The sequence below is a fragment of the Populus euphratica genome, unplaced genomic scaffold (genome assembly GCF_000495115.2).
Source record: "Populus euphratica unplaced genomic scaffold, PopEup_1.0 scaffold7.1, whole genome shotgun sequence".
In the NCBI taxonomy this organism is placed as follows: Eukaryota; Viridiplantae; Streptophyta; class Magnoliopsida; order Malpighiales; family Salicaceae; genus Populus; species Populus euphratica.
In genome coordinates this window covers 1,772,884-1,796,280 of record NW_011499871.1, presented here as the reverse complement: position 1 = coordinate 1,796,280, position 23,397 = coordinate 1,772,884, and the positions used below count along the sequence as shown (strand labels likewise).

The window sequence follows — 23,397 nt, the reverse complement described above, 5'->3', positions numbered from 1 at the left end:
AATATTTTTTTAAAATCAATTTGTTTAAAAACACGGTTTCTACTGTATTCTCGATCATTCAGAAATAGTCTGCTACTCCCTGCTCTGGATCTCCAACGTGCATGTCTTTTTGATGGATGCTTCTATTGCCTTGGAAGCTGGATGTAGGGTCGTGTGAATTATTGCCTAGATTAAATCAAGTAGCTAATCCATGAGCGCAATCTTGATTCTTTTTTCATCCTTATGCTATTGTCCCGTCTCCCCGCCTTCAGTCTAGATGACCAGATCTCAAACAGCACTGTTCTTTGAGAATTATCTTCTTGTGTTTGTTAGGAAAGGGCATGGGGTCGGTGGTGTCCACAGCCTCGGTGCTTAGCACGTGCCTGATCTGGTACGTGTTCTTCTGCGAGGCATGGCATGGCATGGCCGCATACATCAACGTGACGTTGATCTAGAATTGGCAAACATCAATTATCACAATCGTTTTCAATAAAACTCAACCTTCTTGGTGATTTTTCAATTAAAAGTTAATTACCCATTTTATCTCCCTTCCGTTAGAATGATAGAAAAGGCATTTGTGCTTACACACGTCACTTCCACCAGCTCATATCACATGGCGTAGTTATTTTGTTTATTTTTGTATTTTAAAAATAAATTTTTATTTTAAATAATTTTTTTTATTTTTACATCCTGTTAACATATTTTGAAATAAAAATTATTATTTTAATATACTTTTAAATTAAAAATATTTTAAAAAACAATTAATATCACATATTCAAACATCCCAAATTATCAATGATTTTATAATCTATGTCATAATTTATTTTTGAGTTATTCTTCAATTTATATATTTTTTTATTACAAAAAAAAATTATTTTATTTATCTTTTAATATTCAGGATACGACATTACACATAATACATATTCTGGATATTAACTTTTTTTAATGACAACAGAATAGTTAAGTTTTATCTTATTAATATAGTTTTTTTTATCAAAATAATATGACAATACAACTTACCTTGATTAAAGCGTATTTGAAGTGTTAATATTTTTTATTAACTAAACCAGTTTTTATACCTGATTTTTAAAACTGGTTAGAATTTTTAGTAACTAAAATACTAAGTAGTGATTTTTAATTTATATTTTATTGATAAAAAATAAAAATTCTTTTATATTTTTATATTTTATCAAAAAAAAAATTATATATATTTATAAATAATAAATAATCACCATGAAACCGCATATATACGCAACAATCTACATTTATTGATTTCTATATATTTATAAATGATAAATAATCACCATGAAACCGCATACATACGCAACAATCTACATTTATTGATTTCAAGTGTCGGTCTCGTAGGCTCCTTAACCGTGATGTATAACGGAGGACTGCACGTACCTTAACCCTGTTTTCTCCCCTCTTCCTCTTCTTGGCTCAATAATCAAGATCTTGCATTCTCGAAAGGGACAGGATATTAAAGGTTTTACTTGTACATAGACAGACAAGTTATAAGTAAATAATTCTACTTGCTTATATAAGGTAAGATTAATTATATTATCGTAATCGTCTTCGTCGTCGTCCTTTATGTTTGGATCAACTTCATGATTTTTATTTTTTTATATAAATATATTAATACGGGTCTTTCGTGCTAATAGTCTATTAAAAATATCAATGAAAAGGAAACTTGGTTTTGGTTTGTAAAAACCCTTTCTACAGTTAAAAGAACCGTGGGAAATGAACTATAGCCGAGGAGTTGGTGTCTCGAGGATTAAAATAGGGAACTCATAATTCTGCCTTTCTCGGTAAAACTTACCGGGTAAGATATTTTTTTTTCCCATAGGATTCATTGGTTATTATAAAAATAATTAAGGTAATTTGGTATTTTTATATACTAAAACGGTATTATTGCTCTTAAAAATAAAATTCAATCTATTAGGTTCTAAGAGTTTTTTTATTTTTATTTTTTAAAAGCACAATAATTGTTCTTAAAAAACAAAATTTATTTAATTGGACTCTATAATCTTTTTTATACTTTATCCTAACTTTTTTTTTATTATTATAATATATATATTGGTGAAATTTGAAATTTTATCAAATATAAAAATAATAAAAAATGATTGGAATTAGCGTTATACATACCAATGAGTAAGTCACTCCATTGTATTCAAACAACATTTGTGATGACTTATGATGACCAAAAATTATATTACTCGGTGTTTTTTGAATAATCACAGCAAGATCTCCATTCCTGAATGATGCATGTAGCTTAATTTTTTCTGGTTTAACATTGTTAAACTTTTTTCTCTCTTCATTTATCTCCTTCTGATTTCCACGCTTAATCATTTACATTTTCATAACAACTCTTAAATTTATTTTTTCTTCGGATTTATTTTTTATGTTTTTTTAATTTGTATTTTAATTAATTTATGGAATTCAAATTTGTTGTCAATTTCCTCCTTTATTTTTTTTATTTATTGGATTTGATGCCCATTCCATAATTACTATTTGATTATTTGAAATAATTTTTAAATTTGTTTTTTAACGATTTCATCCTCTATTAGTCTATCCTTATTTTTTTAATTGTTATTTTTTTATTTTGAAAATTTTTTAAATTTGATATTTTTTTTCTTGATTTTATTCTTTAATATTAAATTAATTAAAAATTAAGTTTTTTTACTAAACCCAAGTCTAAGATTTCACGGATTGCAAAAATAAGAGATTAACTTAATTTTAAAAAATTTGCACTGGTTGTTTTTTTTTTAAAGTTTATGTTTTTTTAAGTTTCATCTTTCATTATTTAATTTAATTAGAGACTTAACTCCATTATTATTATTTATCTGCATTCTACAAGATTCTTCACTTATTGTAAACATAACCTGTTTTTTTTTAGTTTTTTTTTAATTTATTATTCTTTGTTAAATTTACTATATATATATATATATATGTGTGTGTGCGCGCGTGCACGCGCGTGTTAAATTAATTTCTTAAATGTAAATATGAATTGCTCATTTTATAATATTTTATTTAGTTCGCTTTCTTGATTGTTGTACTTGTGGTGCATGTGTTCTCGTTCTCTCGTTGTGCGTTATTTTATAATGGTGTTAAAATTGTCCCAGTGAGAATTTTCTCCTTTATTTTTATTTATTTATTTGATTTGATGTCCATTCTATAATTACTATTTGTTTTATTTAAAATAAATTTTTAAATTTATTTTTTTATGATTTTATCCTTCTTTTTTTTCATATTAGTCTATCCTTATTTTTTTATTGTTATTTTCTTACTTTGATAAATTTTTTAATTTGACATTTTTTTCTTGATTTCACCATTTGATATTAAATTGAATGGAAATTGAGTTTCTTGATTAAACTCAAGCCTAAGATTTCACGGGTTGTAAAAATAAGAGATTAACTTAATTTCAAGAGATTTGCACTGATTTTTTTTTGTCTTTTTTTAATATCTTGTTTTTTTCAGTTTTATTATTCAATATTTAATTTAATTAGAGATTTGACTCTATTATTATTTTTATTTGCATTCTATAAGATTTTTTACTTATTTTAAAAACAACCCTTTTTTATTTATCAATATATTTCGATTATGTTAAATTAATTTATTAAATGTAAAATGAGATGCTCAATATTTTGTTTGATTTGCCTTTTCGATCGTTGTACTAAAGGCACGTGTGTTCTTTTGTTGTGCAGTATTTTATAGAGGTATTCAAATTGTCTTCTTGAACTCTTTCTTATGGTTGGACATTCTCTAGAATGAAGGGATAATGTGTTGTTTAAGGATTAATACAACTTAATGCCTAACCAGAGGTAAATTAGGTGTATCACTGAATTTTATAATTAATACAAATTATTTTAAATAACACTGTAACCATTAATATAATCAAAGTATTTAAAATAAATATATAAGAAAGAAAAATTTAAAATTTATTTTTAACGTGATTTGACAAATCTACATCTACATGTCAAATACTAGATTGTATTTAGTATTGTATTTCTTCATTTATTCAGATTTTAAAGTATAATTTCATTTGATTCTATGAACTTATGTCAAACTTTTTACACTACTTTTTCAATATTTTTTTAACTTAAAGATATGCTTATTCTTGAGATTTTTTTTTTTGATAAAATTCTCTCATCAGTGCCAAATATTTTTATTTAACTTTTAAGATTTTTTGTTTTTATAATAAATTTTTTTACTAGAGTGGATGATATAATTAAAATTTTAATATTTTTATATCTTATAAGATAGTTTTTATAAGATCTAAAGTGAAGTGATAGGATTGAATATTTTTTTATACTAGAGTATATTAAGAAATCAAGGCGGAGGAATATAATAAGAAATTAAAATCGACCATGGATATCTAACGGTTCGACTACGTATCAACATCACCAGTATATTTATCAACACAGGACTTTCCTTGCCGCTCTCTCACTTTAAAAACTTCCAAGTGCCAAACCAACCACCCTCTTGTCCACACTTGTACAAATCTTAACGACCAACTTAACGTTTCCTTACCGTCAAATCTAATGGTCGTTCGTCCTCGGCTCAATAAAAATCGTACTCTATCATTTATCTCTTTCCACCTGTCCATCCGTCTCCTCCAAAACCTATCAACGGGCACGATCAATCATGACAATCCAACGGTTTATATTAAATCTAAGAAAAACCACTACATAAATAACACTTGCTCGACTGCTAACGTTACGAAAGACACTCAAAACGCCAAGAAGCTTCGTTTTCTGCTCCGAAACGGTAGCGTATTAGGGTTCTGGTTAGGGTTTGACCAATGGCAGAGCATGATAAGGACGATTCAGTGGTTGAATCGGTGACAGAGAAGATATCGGAGAAGATCCACGGCCATGATTCGTCATCGGGGTCTGATTCCGATCACGAGAAATCGAAATCTAATCCCGATTCCCTCAAATCTAAGATTTATCGCCTTTTTGGCCGTGAAAAGCCTGTGCACAAGGTTCTCGGTGGCGGCAAACGTATGTTTCCTTGTTTCATAATATTAATAATTTTTGTTTTTATTGTGATGCTAGTGTACAACCCGCTTGGTTACTAGTTTAGGAAAATAACTGTGCCTTTTTTTTTTCCTTTTTCACTCATTACTTTTCTTCTTTTTGATGATTTTTTTACTGTTCAGTGTGATTTCGTTGTGAATGCAATTTTTGTTTTTGATAAAAAAATAAAACTTGATATTTTGGTGTTTTGTGAGTGTGATTATGTGGTTGATTTGTTAGTAACTGAACAGGTACCTGAAATATGTGCTCTTTGTGTTGTTTTTAGTGTGATTTGTTTTTCCATTTTTTATGAATATTTTTTTGCTGTTTAGTGTGTTTAAGTGTAAGTTTGTTGTGTGGTGTGTTTGATTACGAGGGTAATAAATTTTGTATTTGATTCTTTTATAGTTTTTGATTTATTAGAAATTTGATTCTTTTATAGTGTTTGATTTATTATAAAGTAAACATGAGCTAAAATTGGCTTTTATTTTTTTTCCTGAATGGTATCAATTTTTGATTTCCCTTTATGGTAGTTATTGTTTTAAGGGTCTAGATCTTGCTCTGTGTGTTTTAATAGATCTGGCTTTGTGTGATTTTGATAATTTAGCAGTGATTGTTAAGAGGATAAAAGCTAGGGAATCTATTGCAGTGGTGGTTAACATTGTTGATGTGATTGGTTATGATAAAGTCTTAGGTTTTAAAAAGGCTTAACTTTATAGCTTGATGTGAAATCCCACCTGCCTTGTCGTTCTTTTCAAAGTAAAAATAAGCTGAATAATTATATTAGAAGGATTAATTTGGATTTCCTTTGCGGGCTTAAAGAAGTTATGGTTAGAAGAACTTCTCAAATGTATACAGACTTCAAATAATTATATTAGAAGGGTTAACTTAGATTTCCTTTGTGGGCTTAAAGAAGTTACGGCTAGAAGAACTTCTCAAATGAATAAACACTTCATAATGACTCAGTTAATTAGCTTCTAGCTCTTTAAATTCTTTTAATAGGTAATGAATCAAGCTTTGTATTTGAATTGGGATCTAGCATCCTGCTATTACGATATAATAGATTGCTTTTCTTGAATGAATTACCCATTTCCCTTGAGCGGAAACTTGGAGTGTCTTTCTGTGCTGTCTGATACGTGCAATTGGTAATTGTGAAATAGCTGCCGATGTTTTCCTTTGGAGGAACAAGAAGATATCAGCAGGAGTGCTTGGTGGTGCAACTGCTATTTGGGTTCTGTTTGAATTGCTTGAATACCATCTTCTCACTTTGGTTTGCCACTGCTTGATCCTTGCTCTGGCATTACTGTTCTTGTGGTCTAATGCCTCCACCTTCATCAACAAGTAAGTTTTCAGTCCCAGCATATTATATTTTTGAACTTTGTAATTTTTTATGTTTCTAATGCCGCTTTTCCCCCTCTTTAGGTCCCCACCACGCATCCCAGAAGTTCATATTCCAGAGGAACCAGTTCTACAGATTGCAGCCGCACTTAGGATTGAGATCAATCAGGGTTTTGCTGTCCTGCGGGATATTGCATCAGGAAGGGATCTGAAGAAGTTCCTCACTGTAAGTTGATTTGATTGCTCCAACAATGCATTATCATAACGTGTATCTGTGTTGTGCTTCAACAATGCATTATCATAACTTGTATCTGTATTGTTGTTTCAATGCAAGGATGTTGCTGAACCGTAGGTATAATCATTTTTGAACTGCATTTGCCTTCTACCCAAAATACTTCTCTGTGAGATGTTTTTCCCAGGAGTTAGGAGACCCTTAGTGATCTCTTGGGCATATTGACTCTGGGTGCAAATTACGACACCTTTTATGTATATATGGAAAACATGATAGCGATCCTGTGTGAGCTATTATGTTGTGGCATTACTGTTGAAGATATGTGGCTCTGCATTACTATCTGTGTATCTGATTCTTTCTCCTCTGATGTTACATGAATTAAAGGTGTAGGTGCAATTTGTTAACCATCCATATGTTTAATCAGGTTATTGCGGGCTTATGGGTCTTGTCCATTGTTGGGAGCTGGTGTAACTTTGTGACCTTGTTCTACATTGGTAATGAACAAGCTATTACTGTTTTAGATGTTTTTATGAGTGTTTGCTCTGAGCTCATGATGTGGATTTTCATTGTTTTCCGAACAGCTTTTGTATTGCTCCACACTGTACCTGTCTTCTATGAGAAGTATGAAGATCAGGTAGATGCATTTGCGGAGAAGGCAATGATTGAGATCAAGAAGCAATATGCAGTTTTCGATGCCAAGGTTCTAAGTAAGATTCCTAGGGGGCCATTGAAGGATAAGAAAAGGGTTTAGAGGGTTTTCCCGTGGCTGATAAGTTCTGACACAAATTTGCTAGCTGTGTTTTTTTTTGTGAAGTAAAACTTTACCCAGTATTGCATAGAATCCTCCTCTCTTTTTTTCACCCCCTCTAATTAGGTAACTGGGTTCAAACATGGATTGATACGGGACTCGTATAGTTGTTTTCGCAACATATATGGGTAGCATTTCCATGTGTCTTATCTTCTGTGAGTGGTCTTGTGGCTATTGTTATATTACCACATTTAATTTGATGCTTGTCTTTTGGGTTTTTATTCTTCTTTTTAATCGGAAATTGGTCTAAGTTTTTTATGCCGTACATGAATTGTATTTCCGCATAGAGGTTCATGGAGCGTTTCTCCCTGCGCCTATCCTTGATGCATGTGGAAGAACAATGAAGTAATTTTATGGCCTTTAAAAGCAGAAAAAATATATTAAAGTTTAGGGTTCTGTCTTTTCAATATTTTTTTATATGGTGAAATTACACGCACATTCTCAAAAGCCAAAAAAGAAGAAGTAAGTTTGTTTTTATATTTTTTTGAACCGTGAAGTGACCATATTGCCTTGTGCTTGTTTTGCATTCATATTTTGTTTTTGTAATCTTAAGGTAAGGGGGCTGTTTGGTAATTTGATAAAAGAAGTTTCAAGCAGAGCGCGCGAGGATGTGTGATTTTCAGAATTAGCGCGATCATAATAAATGTGTGGGGTGGCTTCAATGACATTTTATAATCCTTGTCTTCTTTTTTTCGCCCTAAAAATTTGCTCCTTGTGCTTTCTTGCATGTATTTTTATCAATTTTGGTTTTTTCTTGTTTAGCAATTTGCTTTGCTTTTAATTTCTTTTAAAGTTTATTTTATTTTTAATATCATCTTTTCATATTCTATTTCATTTAATCTTTATGTTGAATTTAATTTTTATATTGAATTTAATTTCAATCCTTATTGTTTTTTTTTTTTTGTTTTTTTATCAATTTCTTGATTTATTTTTTAATTTTAACTCTTATCGTTTTATATTTTGAATCTAATTATGGTTTTTATTTTTTTAATTATTATTTTTTATTTTTTAAAATTTTATGTTATTTATTCTTTATTTAATTTTAGTCCATATTTTTTTGATAGTATTCTTCAAATTTTTATGTTATTTATTCTTTATGTAATTTTAGTCCATATTTTTTTGATAGTATTTTTTTTTTTATGTTTTTTTTAAGTTTTTATTATTTTAATTATGGTTTTTTTTTTATAGAGTAATCATAATTTTATAATTCAAGTCTAATTCAAGTCTAATTTAAGTTTAGTTTTTGATTATAAATTTTACATGATAATTAAAAGTTTTTTTGTTTTATAGAGTAATCATAATCTTATAATTCAAGTCTAATTTAAGTTTAGTTTTTTAGTTTCTTTATTAAAAATTATTTTTTTTTAAATTTTATTGAGGTGTAAATTTTTTATTTTTATTAAAAATTATTTTTTTTTAATTTTATTGAGGTGTAAATTTTTTATTTTTTTACAGGGTTATCTTGATTTATCTGATTAACAAGTTAGTCGAGTTAATCTAAATTAATTTATATTTATTTTTCTTCCATGTTTTTCTAAAAAACTTATTTTTTACTTAATTTTATTTAGGCCTACAAGCTTTGTTTAAATTATAGGCTTCTAAGCTTTTTAAATTTTTTATTTTGTTTCTAGGAGGGTTATTTTGAGGTCAGGTTAATCTAATTAATTTAAATTATCTTTATTGTTTTAATATTTTTATTTAATTTTGATTTTTTTTTCATGTTTTTTTTTTTATAAATATATAGTTTTTTTAATGGTGATCTTATATAGTAAGAAATGGGTTAGTTAAATTAACTAGTGGTTGAATAAGTAAGGTATTGTTTTCAATTTTTTTTAAACCAACTTCTTTTTTCAATATTAGAGTATTGTGCTTTACAATTTTTTTTCTTAATTTCATTTAAGTTGATTATTTTAATTTTATATGTCAGATTGTGTGTTAATAAAGTTAACCTAGATTATTGTCTAGATATTTTTTTACGTGAAGAAAAGTTTAATCCTGCCTGTAATATATCTCGTGCCACCTTTATAGTCTTGAGCTCCTTTGGCGTGGCAGTGCCTGTGCGCTTTGGAGGTGACTGCTGCATTAAGAGTCTTCGTCTGGCGGAATGAGCAACAATGGCTAAAGAAGCAAGGCCACCGTCAGCACCAAACCACACATCTTGCCTGTAATTTCACGGCTTTGTTGGATTTATTTGCGAGTCCTTCTTGGCCTCTAAAGCTTCTATGTTCCTTTTATTGGTTCACGGATGGTGCATCTAGAGCAAAGAAGCATCCTCCTAGGCACACGTTTATCACTGTGTTGTTTCATTCTTAAAATGAGGGAGATAAGAAATCTTAGAAAGAGAAAATTCCAAAAATGTGTAGTATTGTAATTTTCCAAAAATAAAATAAAATAAAACTATAAAATACTTGATCTAATTCTAATTTTTTTCTATAACAGAGTTACTTCTCTAATCTAAGAAAAGGCTATGAGAAGTAAATTTGGGATACTGATGACTCCCAGCATAGATTTAGATCCGTTTATTTTGATGTTTCAAAAATAATTTTGAAAAAAAATAATTTTTTTATCTCAAATTTTTATTTTAGATTTTTTTATATATTAATATAAAAATAATTTTTTAAAAATAAAATAATTATTATTTTAATATATTTTCTAAAAAAGGAAAACACTTAATAAAGAAGTGTAAAAAAATCTCTCCAAAGAGCTCAGGAAGAGATGGATGCAGCTGATGAAAAGAATCCATTCAAAGAGCTCAGGAGCACCTCCAGCTTTTTGCTGAAAAACATAAAATAAAAACAGCAGCAGCAAGCACAACCTGCTAAAAGTAAAATTTAACTTCATTACAACACATGAGAAATGGGCTCCCTCGTCACTGATCCAGGACGGTGAGGATTCCCATGTTACAACGTGGAGCAAGTAGCCAGATACAATTGACGAGCAGAAGCTGATTCACGCCAATTTTCAATGAGCTATGATGAACTTAAAAGCACTACCCAGAAACAACATGATATGAAAATTCCATCAACATGACAACTGTTTCATTTTCATCAGTCAAGTGTCAAGTTGCGCTCTTATTCCTAGGGTCTGTTAATCTGAAGCATTATAAACACACCATATTTAGGTAGGTAATACGAGATAACATGAAGGACAGGTTAACCAGAAAGTCGAAAGTTTTTCCCATCATTTTCTTTTTCGCATTTCCTCAACCTGTCTCTGTTCATCTGTTCAATTTAGTTGAGGGCTGAGAAGAGAACCTTGAGGACAAAGAAGAAGCTTTAGCAATCCATCAGTGAAGAGACGAGCTTTCCTTGGTTGTGGGTTCTAGTTTCATCTCATAAGAAGTAGGTCAACTGCTGTTTTTTCCTTGAACCTCCTTCCCCATACAATTCATTCCACTGCTGCAACTCGTTCATTGAAGCTCCTTCTGCAGCAAAGCTAGCGGCAACCTGCATCACCAGGAGAGATTTACAAATGACTCTGCTTGCTTAAATAAGGTACTTTAAAAAAGGAACAAGCAGTAAGCAATGGAGTGGAACATTGTCAAACTATCCCTTCAGCATTACTCTAAACCAACCTTTGATTAACTCAGTTTTATCACAACCAAAAACTTCAGATGAAATATGACCCAAGAAGGTGTTTGGAAGCACCAAACAACTATAGCACAAACAGAGAGGAAAAAAACTGTTGTTTCTTTTAACTTGATCCATAATGCAACCTTATCATTTAAGCGGTTGCTACAAGATTATAGCTTCTTCCTTTTCCTTATTTTGCAACATAGGATCATTCTTGTGCTGTTTCTTTCTGTGTGCTCAAGATACAGAAAGAAAGCGATTTTACCTGATTCTTTGCAAGTTTAAAGTCTTCCATATTTAGTGGTCTAAGGGTGATGACTCTCTCTTTTTTTACTTCTTTTGTATCAGTAGCTTCTCCTAATTTTTGTGCTGCTTCAGCTCTTTGTTTTTTCACCTGCAAATACACGAAGGTTCGGAAAGAGAAGAAATTTGAAGTTACTCTTCGGCATTCTTTTAAAAGTATGGTTGGTCAGAAAAAAATCATTTCTAGATGCATTAGAAAAATTTAATAAACGGAAGAAGAAACACTTGCCAAATCCTTTAATCTTTCTTGTTGTATCAACTCCCTGACAGGCCGATAGGCAGCTGTAGTGCACAAATTCTGTTTCAAATAGCCATAACACAGTCAATAAAGACCTGATGATGCATCCGATACCAAAAAGACTGTAAGCAATACACACCTTAAGATCGCTTCCTGAATATCCTTCTGTCATAGTAGCAAGCTCCTTAAAATCTAGTCCTTCCATCTTTTCTTTTCCCAAGAGAGTTTTCAAAATCCTTTCCCTGTTCTCCGCAGAAGGAAGCCCCACCATAATTCTGCATATTGTGTTAACAATTTACACAGTCAGCACGGACAATTATTAAGCTGTGTTGTGAGATTTGCATCGTATAATCTTAACATTGTTTTTAGTCTGTTTGATAAATCTGATAATTCAGAATACTATGATATGAGAAGAAGAAAAGTAGTGCTCTAGTTGAAGACTATCAACTCTCCTTCTCTAAAACAAGGCAAAAGTGCAGGTACAAACAAATGCAGACTGAATCACTAAAGGCACAAGGAATGACAGGGATATAAACTATAAATAAGGATAACCACCTCCGCTCAAAACGCCTAATAATTGCTTCATCAAGGTCAAATGGCCGGTTGGTTGCAGCGAGCACAAGTATGCGCTGACCCTGATGTGTCAAAAGTCCATCCCAATGAGTCATGAACTCATTCTTTATCTTCCTCATTGCTTCATGCTCTCCAGCTCTACTTCGCTGCCCGAGCATGCTATCAACCTCATCTACAAATATAATAGTTGGGGAAACCTTTGCTGCCAGTGTGAACAAAGCTCGGACATTCTTCTCATCTTCACCAAACCATTTGGAAGTAATGGTTGACATAGATACATTGATGAAGCTGGCTCCAGCTTCTTTAGCAATAGCTTTTGCAAGCATTGTCTTCCCAGTTCCAGGAGGGCCAAACAGCAAAATTCCCCTGCAAGGCTTTAGCAATCCTCCTTTAAAGAGGTCTGGTCTGCGAAGAGGAAGCATCACTAGTTCCTGAAGCGATTCTTTGGTCTCTTCCAAGGCACCAATGTCGGAAAAAGTTACATTAATCTCATTCGGAGGTATCACCTCTGGCCTTATGCGTTTTTCAAATTCGTTGTCAGGAGGAACTTCCTGAAATCAGATTGATATTTAAGTAGGGAAAAAAAAAAAGGGAGAATGGCAGAGCTGCAGATATAAGACAGAGTGAAGAAGTCCATCCTGAAACCAAGGGGGTTACAACATGTAAAATTTTAGGGTTTGTACATTATCCAAAATTGTGGAAATCAATGTTCATATGATTGCAGATGCACACACATCAGATAGGTGATACTACTCGGTCACAAATAGAAGCATACCGGAGCTTTTGATGCTGGTAAGGAATTTTCACCAACTGCCTTAACCCCTGAAGCCTTTTTCTCTACTTCACTTTCATTTTCTGGATTTACACCTTCAGCTTTTGTTTCTGGTTTCACAGCAACAGTCTCATTCCCTCCTGCTTCCTATAATTATTCACAAGAAGCAGAGCAAGCATCGGTACTCTATTTTTTTTTATTTTAAAAAATTCGTGTTGAATCACAGACGAGGGTATAAAACCTTGGATGTTTCTGGCTGAGCTTCCACTTTCATTGAATCTTTGCCCATGGACTTGCTCTCCTGGAATATACTCAATCCATGCGATAAACTGTTTCATAGCTAATACAGTGAATATATGAATAACACTTCAAATGCAAGAACACCAATATAATTATATAGCTTACCTTTTGGATGACACAACAAGTTTTCCGTTTCTGTATTCAGGATGCTTGTTCATTAAATGGTAAGATATTGCAGACACCACAATCTCTTCTATGTAATTACTGAGAGCCATTGTGTCTGCCACACAGACCGAATCCAGATCATCACAATCCAGATCATTCGCTGAAAGTACTTCCATGATGTGATTTCTATTATCACGAACTTGGATCATCTTCATATCCTCCTCTAGCTTATTTTTCCAGCTGACAAGATGAGTTTCGTCTCCAGGAGGCTTGATTTCAATGTTGTATGGGAAAAGAGCAGCAAGCCCCTCGTCGACCTCTCTGGAGTCATTACTCTGATCTAAAACTCGTGAACCAAGGATCAGTACCGATCCAGACAGTTTATTGAACATCTTCTGAAACAAATTGTACGTTCTCTTTGATCTGAATAAGATCTTCTCTACATCCCTCAGGTACAACACAATGGGACTAGTTTTAGACACATGAACCAGAACCTGCATGTGTGACAAAAATTGAAAGGCCCGTAAAGTTCTACTTGAAGTGAGTAGTGTCGTATAATAAATATTCATAAAATACATAGAAGCACAATATTGCTGTGAAATACTGATAATCCAAAATGCCAATACCTTGTAAAGAGACTGTATAAGAAGCTTCTCATCAAAAGACCAACTGCTTGTACGCTTCAAAGGAGCTTTAAGAAAAATGTGAAGAATTATAAGAAGCAGAAATATTATTTGCTGCTCAATTAAATTATAAAGATGCTGTAAAACTGTAAGTATATGTAATCATGTATAAAAAAATTCCCAACAGCTCCTGGAAGCACATCACCTCCACGTTCATGACATGTAAGCGTGTGAAAGAAATGGTAAATTAGCATCTAGACTACACTACTGTTTAAATAAATATGATTATAAAAAACAAAAAGGAAAGAAATGAACATATTTTTAAATAAATATGATTATAAAAAAAAAAAAGGAAAGAAATGAACATACAGTCCACTATGCATAAATTGAAATGCAAAGTCAACTGTATATCAGAAAAAAATGCATCTGTGGCGTGGCACCCATAAACAAACCCAAGTTTTGGTAGCAGCAATGCCCTGAACCTCATTGACAATTACACCATATGGTAGCAGATAACCAGACGTAAGAGAATTTCTTAAATGAAAAACTTTAATGCACACTGCACCCTTTAGTGGTCAACACAATCAATATAATAAGAAAACACGTGATAATATCAAAATCTGAAGAACCTGAATTTGTAGGAGTACTCCGTGTAATTTCATTGCTTAGATTAGCTGCAGCAGAGGAATTTCTTCTTAGCTTCCGAGGATTATAAGAACTGTCTAGCCCCCTGAACTAACAGGGACAAGGCCACACATCACATAAGGGAAAAATACAAAACCAGCTTAATAGAATGGGCTGCATGTTCCACAAGATCAATCAAGAACTCTTTCCTACCTACCTTGATGGAATATCCACACCACTAGATTGCCTATGCAGTGAGCCTGCAAGACATCGACTTGGTCAGAGCTTCAGAAGAAGTTGAGACATATAAACCATATAGAAATTGAGTTAGCAATGAAAAACAATTCTAAGAGTTTCTAATAACATGAATAATCATGCATGAAGGTATCTTTATATTTCTCTTAGCAGACTCCAACATCCTAGAAATAATCAGATGGATTTCACAAATGATATCCTAAAAGAGTTCGATAGAACGAAGAATGGACCCTTCCCCACATTCCCTGACTGTAGTTCATTAATAGCAATGACACATTCTGTAATTCCTATCCTAGTCATATTTCACGTACGCATGGGCTCCTCCTTTTGTGGAAGAATCGAAAATGATCCAAAGAAACCAGACAATCGCTCTAGTGTTGTCTCTGAATTGGATCTTTTGAACAACTGCAATAAAGATAGCACGTTTAGAATATAGGAAGTTATAACCTCACATTTAAAAAATAGAAAGTCAAAACGTAATAAGGACCTAAATCCACATGCCAAACTAGAGGATGGTTAGGATAAACAAAGGGAAGCTTACAGATTCTTTGTTTGCACCGTATTTGCTCTGTATCTGCACAAAACCAACGCTTCAGATATTAGTACACACAAAATAAATAAAAGAAAGAAAGAGGAGGAGAAAAAAGGGGACAAAAAAAAGAACCAACAAACTACAACAGCATAAACTCACCTTAAGAGAAAAGTCAGTCGCATCTAACAGCAGCAATTTGGCTTCAAAGTAATGCGCCAAAGCCTTGGCAAGCATTTGTTGATAAGGCTCTTCAAGAATTAAAAAAAAAAGAAGTTGCAATTGAAATGTGATCCCATAAGTTAACGTAGGAATATGAGTGTGTTTTTTAGACAAAGCAAAATATAAAACACTTCAGATAACCAACCTGCAGGTCCTGAAAGCAAAATGGCCCGACTTGCTGGTGAAAGGTTCCTCGTATACTTGGAAGCTTCAGCATGCTTCAAGTGGAAATAGGCAGCGCTTGTTAGTAATACCCGGGTCTGCTCGCTGTGCCATCAGAGAAGATGCCAGAGACGCAAAATCAGATACCAGGGTAGCACTGAGCGTTATAAGCGAGTTTCAGCAATAAAGAGATTTATCACAAAGCACATTGAGGAAGAACATAAGATTTTTTTTTTTTTTAGAAAAACACATTTCAATGTTGGTACAATTCTCTATCTAGTCTTGTCTATGCTTGAGCTCTTGAGAAGGGGCTTCATTCAACATGTAATGTCAGTAGTTCCAATACAGGATTAGAGAGTTTAGAGATTTTTTTTTTTTTTTAAATAAAGCTAAAGCCCTGTGGGTATCATAAAACAATCACAACTAGTATGGATTAGAATAACCAAAGGTAAAAATTCTTCCCAGCTGCAGAAGTTTTGAGGTGTATTTTAACATTTTTATTATGACACCATAAAACCAAAATTTGTTCAACAGTAATTTGAACCCGTAAAAGCACAGGCAGATTGAAAATCAAGCCAAAGAAAATTGTATGATAAAGAAGAACTGGAATCAACTCCCAGTACGTCAATTTCTTAACATCAATCAACTAACTAAACTGTAATTAGTAATTAAATAGCAACTTGTAGAAATGTAATATGAATCTGGGAAACTGAAACATACTATGAAATTTTAAAACACTGTACAAAAGAAACATGTAAACAAATGCATGTGATTGTCAGAATATTGTCAGAATCACATTTGACGAAGAATTAAATCAAGATTAATGTTAATTTTACAGGAAAATGTTCCTGACCTCCGACTTTTTCCACGAAATTAGCACTAATCATTTAAATGATAAAAGTGTAGCATAAGCAGGGCATGAAAATCACGACCAACACTGACCTGCTCTGCCCGTCCACAAACAGAACCCAATTTTATTTTATCTAAAAACATCGTGCGATAATCAAAACGAATGTCTATTATTCTATACTAATTATTTCACGCACTTTCATTCTCAAGGAAGCCTCGTTGTGCTCAACACACGCTTAAAAGAACTATCTGCCATACAATATTACTCTCAATTTCTTTAGCCACCCCGAAAAAAAAAAGTTCTTCATAAATAAATAAAATTATGTAAATAACAACATAAACTACAAATTTACTCGAATTTTGATTACAAAATTCAAAAAATTATTGTTGATCAAGCATTGTTAGGCTAATGGTACAGGTTCAAATTCGCCATGTCCAAACTAATTTTTTTTAAAAATAACTATAGAAAAGACCCATATTTCCATAGATAAATGAAATAAAACTTAATATAACACTAAATATAACTGAACGTACCAAATTAAACAGAGCATTATGTTAAAAAAGAACATTAATATATACATATAAGAGTCATAAGTGTGCGATGATGATTAGTAAAATCTTCAGCAGTTCGGTTGTGCCATACATATTTAATCAGATTTCAGTTTTTGCGAGTGCAATCACAAAATATTGATGTTTGAAGGGATAAAAAATGAGAGAGAGAGAGAGAAACCTGAGGTAGTAAGGGAATTGATCAAAGGTGACGCCGCTATCTCTTCCATCAATAACTTGCCTAAGCAATTCTTGCTCCATCGTCTCCGAATTTACACCGTCGGATGCGTCTCCTCTCCATTTACTCACTGTTTTTCCTGACGCCAATCCTATTCCCACCCCCACCCCTACTCCTACACTCAACGCCGATAACACTATATGCTTCTGCTCCATAACTAATTACCAAAATAAAATAGAAGGAGTTGTCACTGTCCACCAAAATGAGGAGAAAGATTATTCTAGAGAAAGTTAAAAAAAGAGCAGCGGATAATTTAGAATCACACAGATGATAAACGGTAATGGATTTATTCGAGTGAAGCTTTTCCTTTTTTGATATTTAAGACACTAACCGATTTAAGCGACTCTTCTTAACCGCTACTCTGTTTCCTTCTAAAAATATTTCAGTTTTTATTGCACCTAAAAATGAGGAACGAAAGGAGCGGATCTCGCAACACGCAAAGATTGCCTTAAGAAGTTTATGAGACTACGGGAATGGTGCGGCGGCTGTTGTGGTGGTGAGTGGGGGCGGCTGTTTAGAGAGCAAGGTGGTTGCAAGGGTGTTCCCGCTTTTTCAGGGAAGAGCCTCGGGGATGGGGTATGAGTTTTTGAAGAGGGGATGATTGTAGGTGGAGTGCTGAGTGTTTATGTAAAGTTCGGCACGTGTCGCTGTTTGGCTGACTTTTGTTTCGGTTTGACAGTGTTTTTTTATTTTTTTATGTTAAAGGGTTATTTTATTTCTTTTTACTTTTATTATCAAATTTAATGAAATCCCCCGCCATTAAAAAGAATAGCATGACTGCATGTTGCCGGGGCCAAAATATCAATCGTGGTCCATTATTAGAAATCAGATACTGGTTTTATCATATGGATTAAAATATAACTGGTATATTCATTAAGTGACGTGTCAGTGGTAGCCAGTTTTGTACGGGCAACGAGTCAGGGTTTTGAACACTTTCTATGAAGCATTGAGCTCAAAAAAAAAAACAAAAAGGCTTCTTATTTTTCTAGTGCTATCCAATCCAGTCTGTAATGGAAGTAAGGCTTCCCTCCTGCCCTGCTAACCACTAATTATTAACGTTAATTCTTTAATTGACTGACTATTAACGTTCATCCTTTACTGGTGATGAAGTAAAAAATTCTATCTACGGCAAACAAACAAAAAATATCAACCATTAATTACCAAAATCATGTTTTTAATATACCTATCAATTACTATAGTCATTTTATTAATTACTTACTCCTACCCTTTTGTAATCATTTTTTATTAATTATTTCTATTTGTTAGATGCAATTTTCTTATTCAATGCGACTTATAGTTTTTTTTAAAAAAATTGATTACATTGCTGATTATACCATGTAAAACTTGGGTTGCGAGATATTTTTTTTTTAATTTATCATTTAGTATTTACTTGATTTTTAATTTTATTTTAGAGATATTTATTTTTATTATTATTTAATTAAATAAAAAATAATTTAAAAAACAAAGTTCTTAAACTTAATAGAGTCCATGACTCTGATAGTAGATTTGAGGGGTTAAGTCGTAAAGTTTAGATCGATATAATATGTTTCTTATTAAAAAAAATCACTTTGAAATTTTTTTAAAGTTAAATCATGCTTCTTATTAATTATTTAGGCTGTTTTTAGATTTTTTGAGTTGACTAAATCACATCAAAACAACACTAACTTAATTTAATTTTAAACTTGGACCAAGTAAGGAGTTGAGTTGACAAGTTTCAATATTAACCTGCTAGACTGAGTATAATAATAATATCAAATAATTCTCTACAATGTATATTTTTTTTAATTTTATTTTTTATATATTTGACTTGCAATGTAGCGCAAACTTGTAAACTAGTTATTTAAGACATCTAAGAGAGTTGGGGTGCCAACTCGTGACCTTCTTCTCCTCTTTTTTTTTTTTTTTCATTTCTCCTCTTTTTTCTATTTTTTTTTCAATTTCATACTTTAAAATCTACTTGATTTTGAATTTGTTTTCAATATTCAAAAAAACCATTTTGAATTTTCTTAAAGACAAATCATGTTTTTTATTGCTTGTCTAGATTGTTTTTAGACTTGTTAAATTGATTGGGTCATGTTAAAACAACTCTTATATAATTTAACTTTAAATTCAAGTTAGATAAAAAATCAAGTTAAATTTAATAATAATACTAGATAATACTCTATATAGCTTAAATATTTATTTTATGTTAATTTTTTTATTCAAGTACAAGGTAATGTGATCTTGGTAGTATATTCATGTAAAAGTTGCATTGTTTATATATTTGTTAGTTACAAGAATAGGCTAAAAACTTCATATACACACATCAATGAGCAATCAAGTTACATTTTTTTTTTTCAACTATAAAAGTTCACAACAATGCTACATGTGGTAATAATAATTTTTTTTTAAAAAAATTTAGTATAGCAAAAAAAAGGAAAAATGGCACAACCTATAAAATATTTTAAAAAATAATACGATTATAATTTAATAAATCATATGCAATAACTAACACTCACGAGTCTCATGCTACATAGGCGACTCACAAGTCGCAACTTCCATCAAATTATAACCCCGTACCAATTTTTCTTCCCATATCTTTCATTATTTTTCCTCTCCTCTTCTTCCCCTAACATCACCACGAGACTTGCTGCTACCTACCCTTCTTTTTCTCCCAATCATAAAACACCCACAATACAACTGCAACACCACCCCTTCTTTCTATTACGAGACACGACATTCTCTATGTGTGCCTCTTCAATTCTCGGTCGCCATTGTTATTTAGCACCATCACCTCCACGACCTACATTCATTGTTTAAAAGTATATTACACATCTTTTTTTTTAGATTAACGTAGATGTCCGGGTCAATTTACGCGCACTATACACTTTTGCTCTATCAATTGCATAAGATTTGTGCTAAATTTCTTATTTTGAATTTTTTAGGGTTTAAAGTTATGGTTCCTAAGGTAATTTAGGATTTTTATGAACTAAATTTAAATTATGTTAATCAACAATACAATACATTAAATAAAGGTTTTTGTTATTTCTATTATCATTTTAAAAAATAAAAAATATTTTTTTAAAAAATAAATTTATTAAATCTAATCAGGTTTATGGCTAAATTGCAAGTTTGGTATATATTCATATATAAAACCAATACATATGGGGCTGGCCTTGTCAAGAGGCACTTATAATTGATTTAAGATGAATAAGGGAATTGGTAAAATGAGATTTTAAAAAATATTTTTTAAATTTTTTTTTATAAATTTCTTATAAATAAATTTTGGGTAATCTTTAATTGAATTTTTTATTAAATAAAAATAATTTTTATTTAATAAAATATAATTAATAAATATATTTTATTTATTTTTAGCTCGTTGAAGTGGCCAGCACAGTGTTACTAATTGCTGGCCAAATGGCCGGCAAAGTTTGGCTGCGAGCAGAGCCACTACAGCTGGACTGCACGTGAAATGAACACTAGCTAGACTCTCTTTTACAAAATGAAGTCAATAGTCATGGAAGAAGCATGGAAATTTCTTATGTACGGACCCCATATTGTAGGTCTGTCCATAACTCCACACGGAGGCCTATGGACTACCGTCCTCACATATGTGAATCCGTGTTGGAATTGCAACATGCATGGTTGGTCGATCCTGTCTACTTACAGACATGTAAGCTTGTGATTTCGTGTTTTAAACTCTTTTTAAAAGATTTGGTTTTTTAATTTTAAATTAATTTTTTAATGCATTGATATTAAAAATAATTTTTAAAAATTAAAAATTAAAAATTATTTTAATATATATTTTAAATAACACTAAATGCGCTATTTGGATAACTTAAACTTTTGGAAACACTTCCTGGAAATTATCGCCGGTAGATCGCTGACAATAATACAATACACTTATCTTCAACAAAATCGTACACACAAACACACACACCTTCAGCTAGTACGATCCAAAACTAACTTGAAGGCTTTGCACTGTTTTGAAATGCGTTTAACAATAAGTATAAGAGAATTTACATAATTTATTTGGGAAACGTAGTCAAGTAGGTGAGATTCTAAAGTTCAACCTATCAAAAAGCTCTATATTTTATGGGATTATTCTAATATATGATGTGCATTGCTTTAATATTAGTGTTAGTGTTGTATGGTTTATCACAGCAAATGTGGTTTTATATGTGGTTTCTATAATGTAACAAATGCATCTTATGTATTATTGTTTTCAATAAATTTATGTTTTTTTTATGATATCATTTTTTATTCAAAATCAATAAAAATATTATTGTCACCCCCAGATAAAAACTAAGTACACATAAAAATTTTATGGAGTTATCTCAATTTTTTATTTTAGGTCTTGATTTAGCAGGTTTATCAGGGTTGAATAAAAAATAATTTTATTATCTTTTTTAATTATGCTTTTCAATATTAGACTGGTTTTTATAATTGAGTTTTATAATTTTATCTATATGTTTTTTATAGGATTATTTCAGTTTAATTGAGCAGATTATAGATTTGATTTGATTTTTTGCTTGAGCCAAATGATGAAAAATTATCATGTTTGGTTTCTTCAAAGAATGTATTTTTAAGAATTCATCCATGTACTAACTCAAACAAGCTCATGTTAGTTTTTTTTTGTTTTTTTATTTTAAATTGTTTTCTTCTTAATTTCATAGTTCATCATTTTATTTGTTTGGAATTGAGATTCATATTTTTTTTCATTTGTCTTTATATGCAATTATTTTATTCTTTTTTAATTTCTATTTTGTTAACAAATAAGATAATTGAGACATTTTAAGAATATTGTAATGATATACTTTCATAATATTGATAAACATTTATTTTTTATATTGAATTATTGTTAAATTTTTTTCACTTTATTTATTATCAATATTTTATTTTTTTAATTATATTACTAAATTAGTTGAGTTTATTCTATTCAATGGCCAGAATCTTAATTTTTTTTAAAAAATATTCATATCATCTTAATATTTTATTATGTTAGATAAAAAATAAGTCGGTTAACGACGTAACACAAACTACCTATTAGATGGCAATTACTGATTTAGCCTATATCACATAGACGACAGATATTTAAGACAGACATATACAAATAATTATATTTTAGTTTTGAAGTTCATGTGTTATCCTTGTTTGGAACCAAGATGATAATACAGGAACCAAATCCACCCTCTACTCGAACAATCTCTAAGAAAAAGTCTCAATCCATGCAAGGAAAGTATCCAATAAAGGAACCATAAAACCCGATTCTTTTGTTCTCCTTTCCCAAACAGTACTGCAAATTGTCACGATTGAAGCATTAGGTGGGAAACACGTCGGCCATGAGGCGTTAGAGCATCATTTATGTGGAAAGGGGGATGTCCATGAATCTTTACAAAGATCCTTGTGATCTGAAAAATTGAGTTATTGGGTTTCTGGGCTTTCTCTGTAATTTGCGTATGCATTGAAGTTGATACATATCTCATTAATTGACATTACAAGATCCTTATCAGTGCAAATTACTGTATAGCTTTCATGCAAAAGAGTGAACCATTATATTATAGAGAAAACTAAAAGATTTGCAAGTTTTTTTACTGCACACATGCACTTTTTATTTTTCATATTTTACTATTGATTTACCATTCAAAATTTTTAAATTTTTTTTATTTTGATTATCGAACCCTTTTTACACTATTGCATTCTTTTAGTCAAATTAAAATACAATTGAATCAAATTTGTTGATTAAAAAAAATTAAAAAATAAGGGACCATGGTGAAAAAAACACCATAAATAAGTGATAGTTTTAAATTTCTCAAAAAAATTCACAGCCTTCAAACTTCACATATTATACCTATTTAGTCTCTCAATATTTTTTCAATCCATGGTTTGAAAGACAAAATAGGGATATTATCAGATTCAGGTAGTAAAAAGAAAAAAATATCATTGACACTAGTTTTAATCACAAAAATAATTGATTTTTATGTTAAATGATTTCATTTGATGAGAGAATTTCAATTTAAGTTTTTCTTTTTACCTTGAAAATGCTTTAAAACATAAATCTAAGTTAAAGAATATTTTTAGTTTTTGATTTTTTTGAGGTCATGTATGGATATATCAAGAAATCTAGGA

The 23,397-nt window shown here is 31.1% G+C and overlaps 2 protein-coding genes across 2 annotated transcripts; one reads left to right on the top strand and one right to left on the bottom strand.

Moving 5' to 3' along the window:
- The first annotated feature begins 4,613 nt into the window (after nt 1–4,613).
- Nucleotides 4,614–7,596, top strand: LOC105127391 (reticulon-like protein B2). Its single transcript, XM_011028661.1, has 5 exons — nt 4,614–4,982; nt 6,158–6,338; nt 6,420–6,561; nt 6,992–7,061; nt 7,149–7,596. The coding sequence occupies exons 1-5, from the start codon at nt 4,781–4,783 to the stop codon at nt 7,316–7,318; spliced, it is 765 nt and encodes a 254-aa protein (XP_011026963.1). The 5' UTR covers nt 4,614–4,780; the 3' UTR covers nt 7,319–7,596.
- Nucleotides 7,597–10,191: 2,595 nt separating this feature from the next.
- On the bottom strand, nt 10,192–17,897 carry LOC105127390 (cell division control protein 48 homolog C-like). The gene is made up of 17 exons (XM_011028660.1): nt 17,621–17,897; nt 17,233–17,446; nt 15,637–15,758; nt 15,432–15,520; nt 15,282–15,314; nt 15,052–15,145; nt 14,703–14,745; nt 14,491–14,591; nt 13,865–13,929; nt 13,239–13,732; nt 13,075–13,162; nt 12,837–12,980; nt 12,044–12,612; nt 11,628–11,763; nt 11,480–11,548; nt 11,213–11,341; nt 10,192–10,821 (listed from the first exon to the last, which is right to left on the bottom strand). The coding sequence occupies exons 2-17, from the start codon at nt 17,442–17,444 to the stop codon at nt 10,708–10,710; spliced, it is 2,502 nt and encodes an 833-aa protein (XP_011026962.1). The 5' UTR covers nt 17,445–17,446; nt 17,621–17,897; the 3' UTR covers nt 10,192–10,707.
- Nucleotides 17,898–23,397: the final 5,500 nt, after the last annotated feature.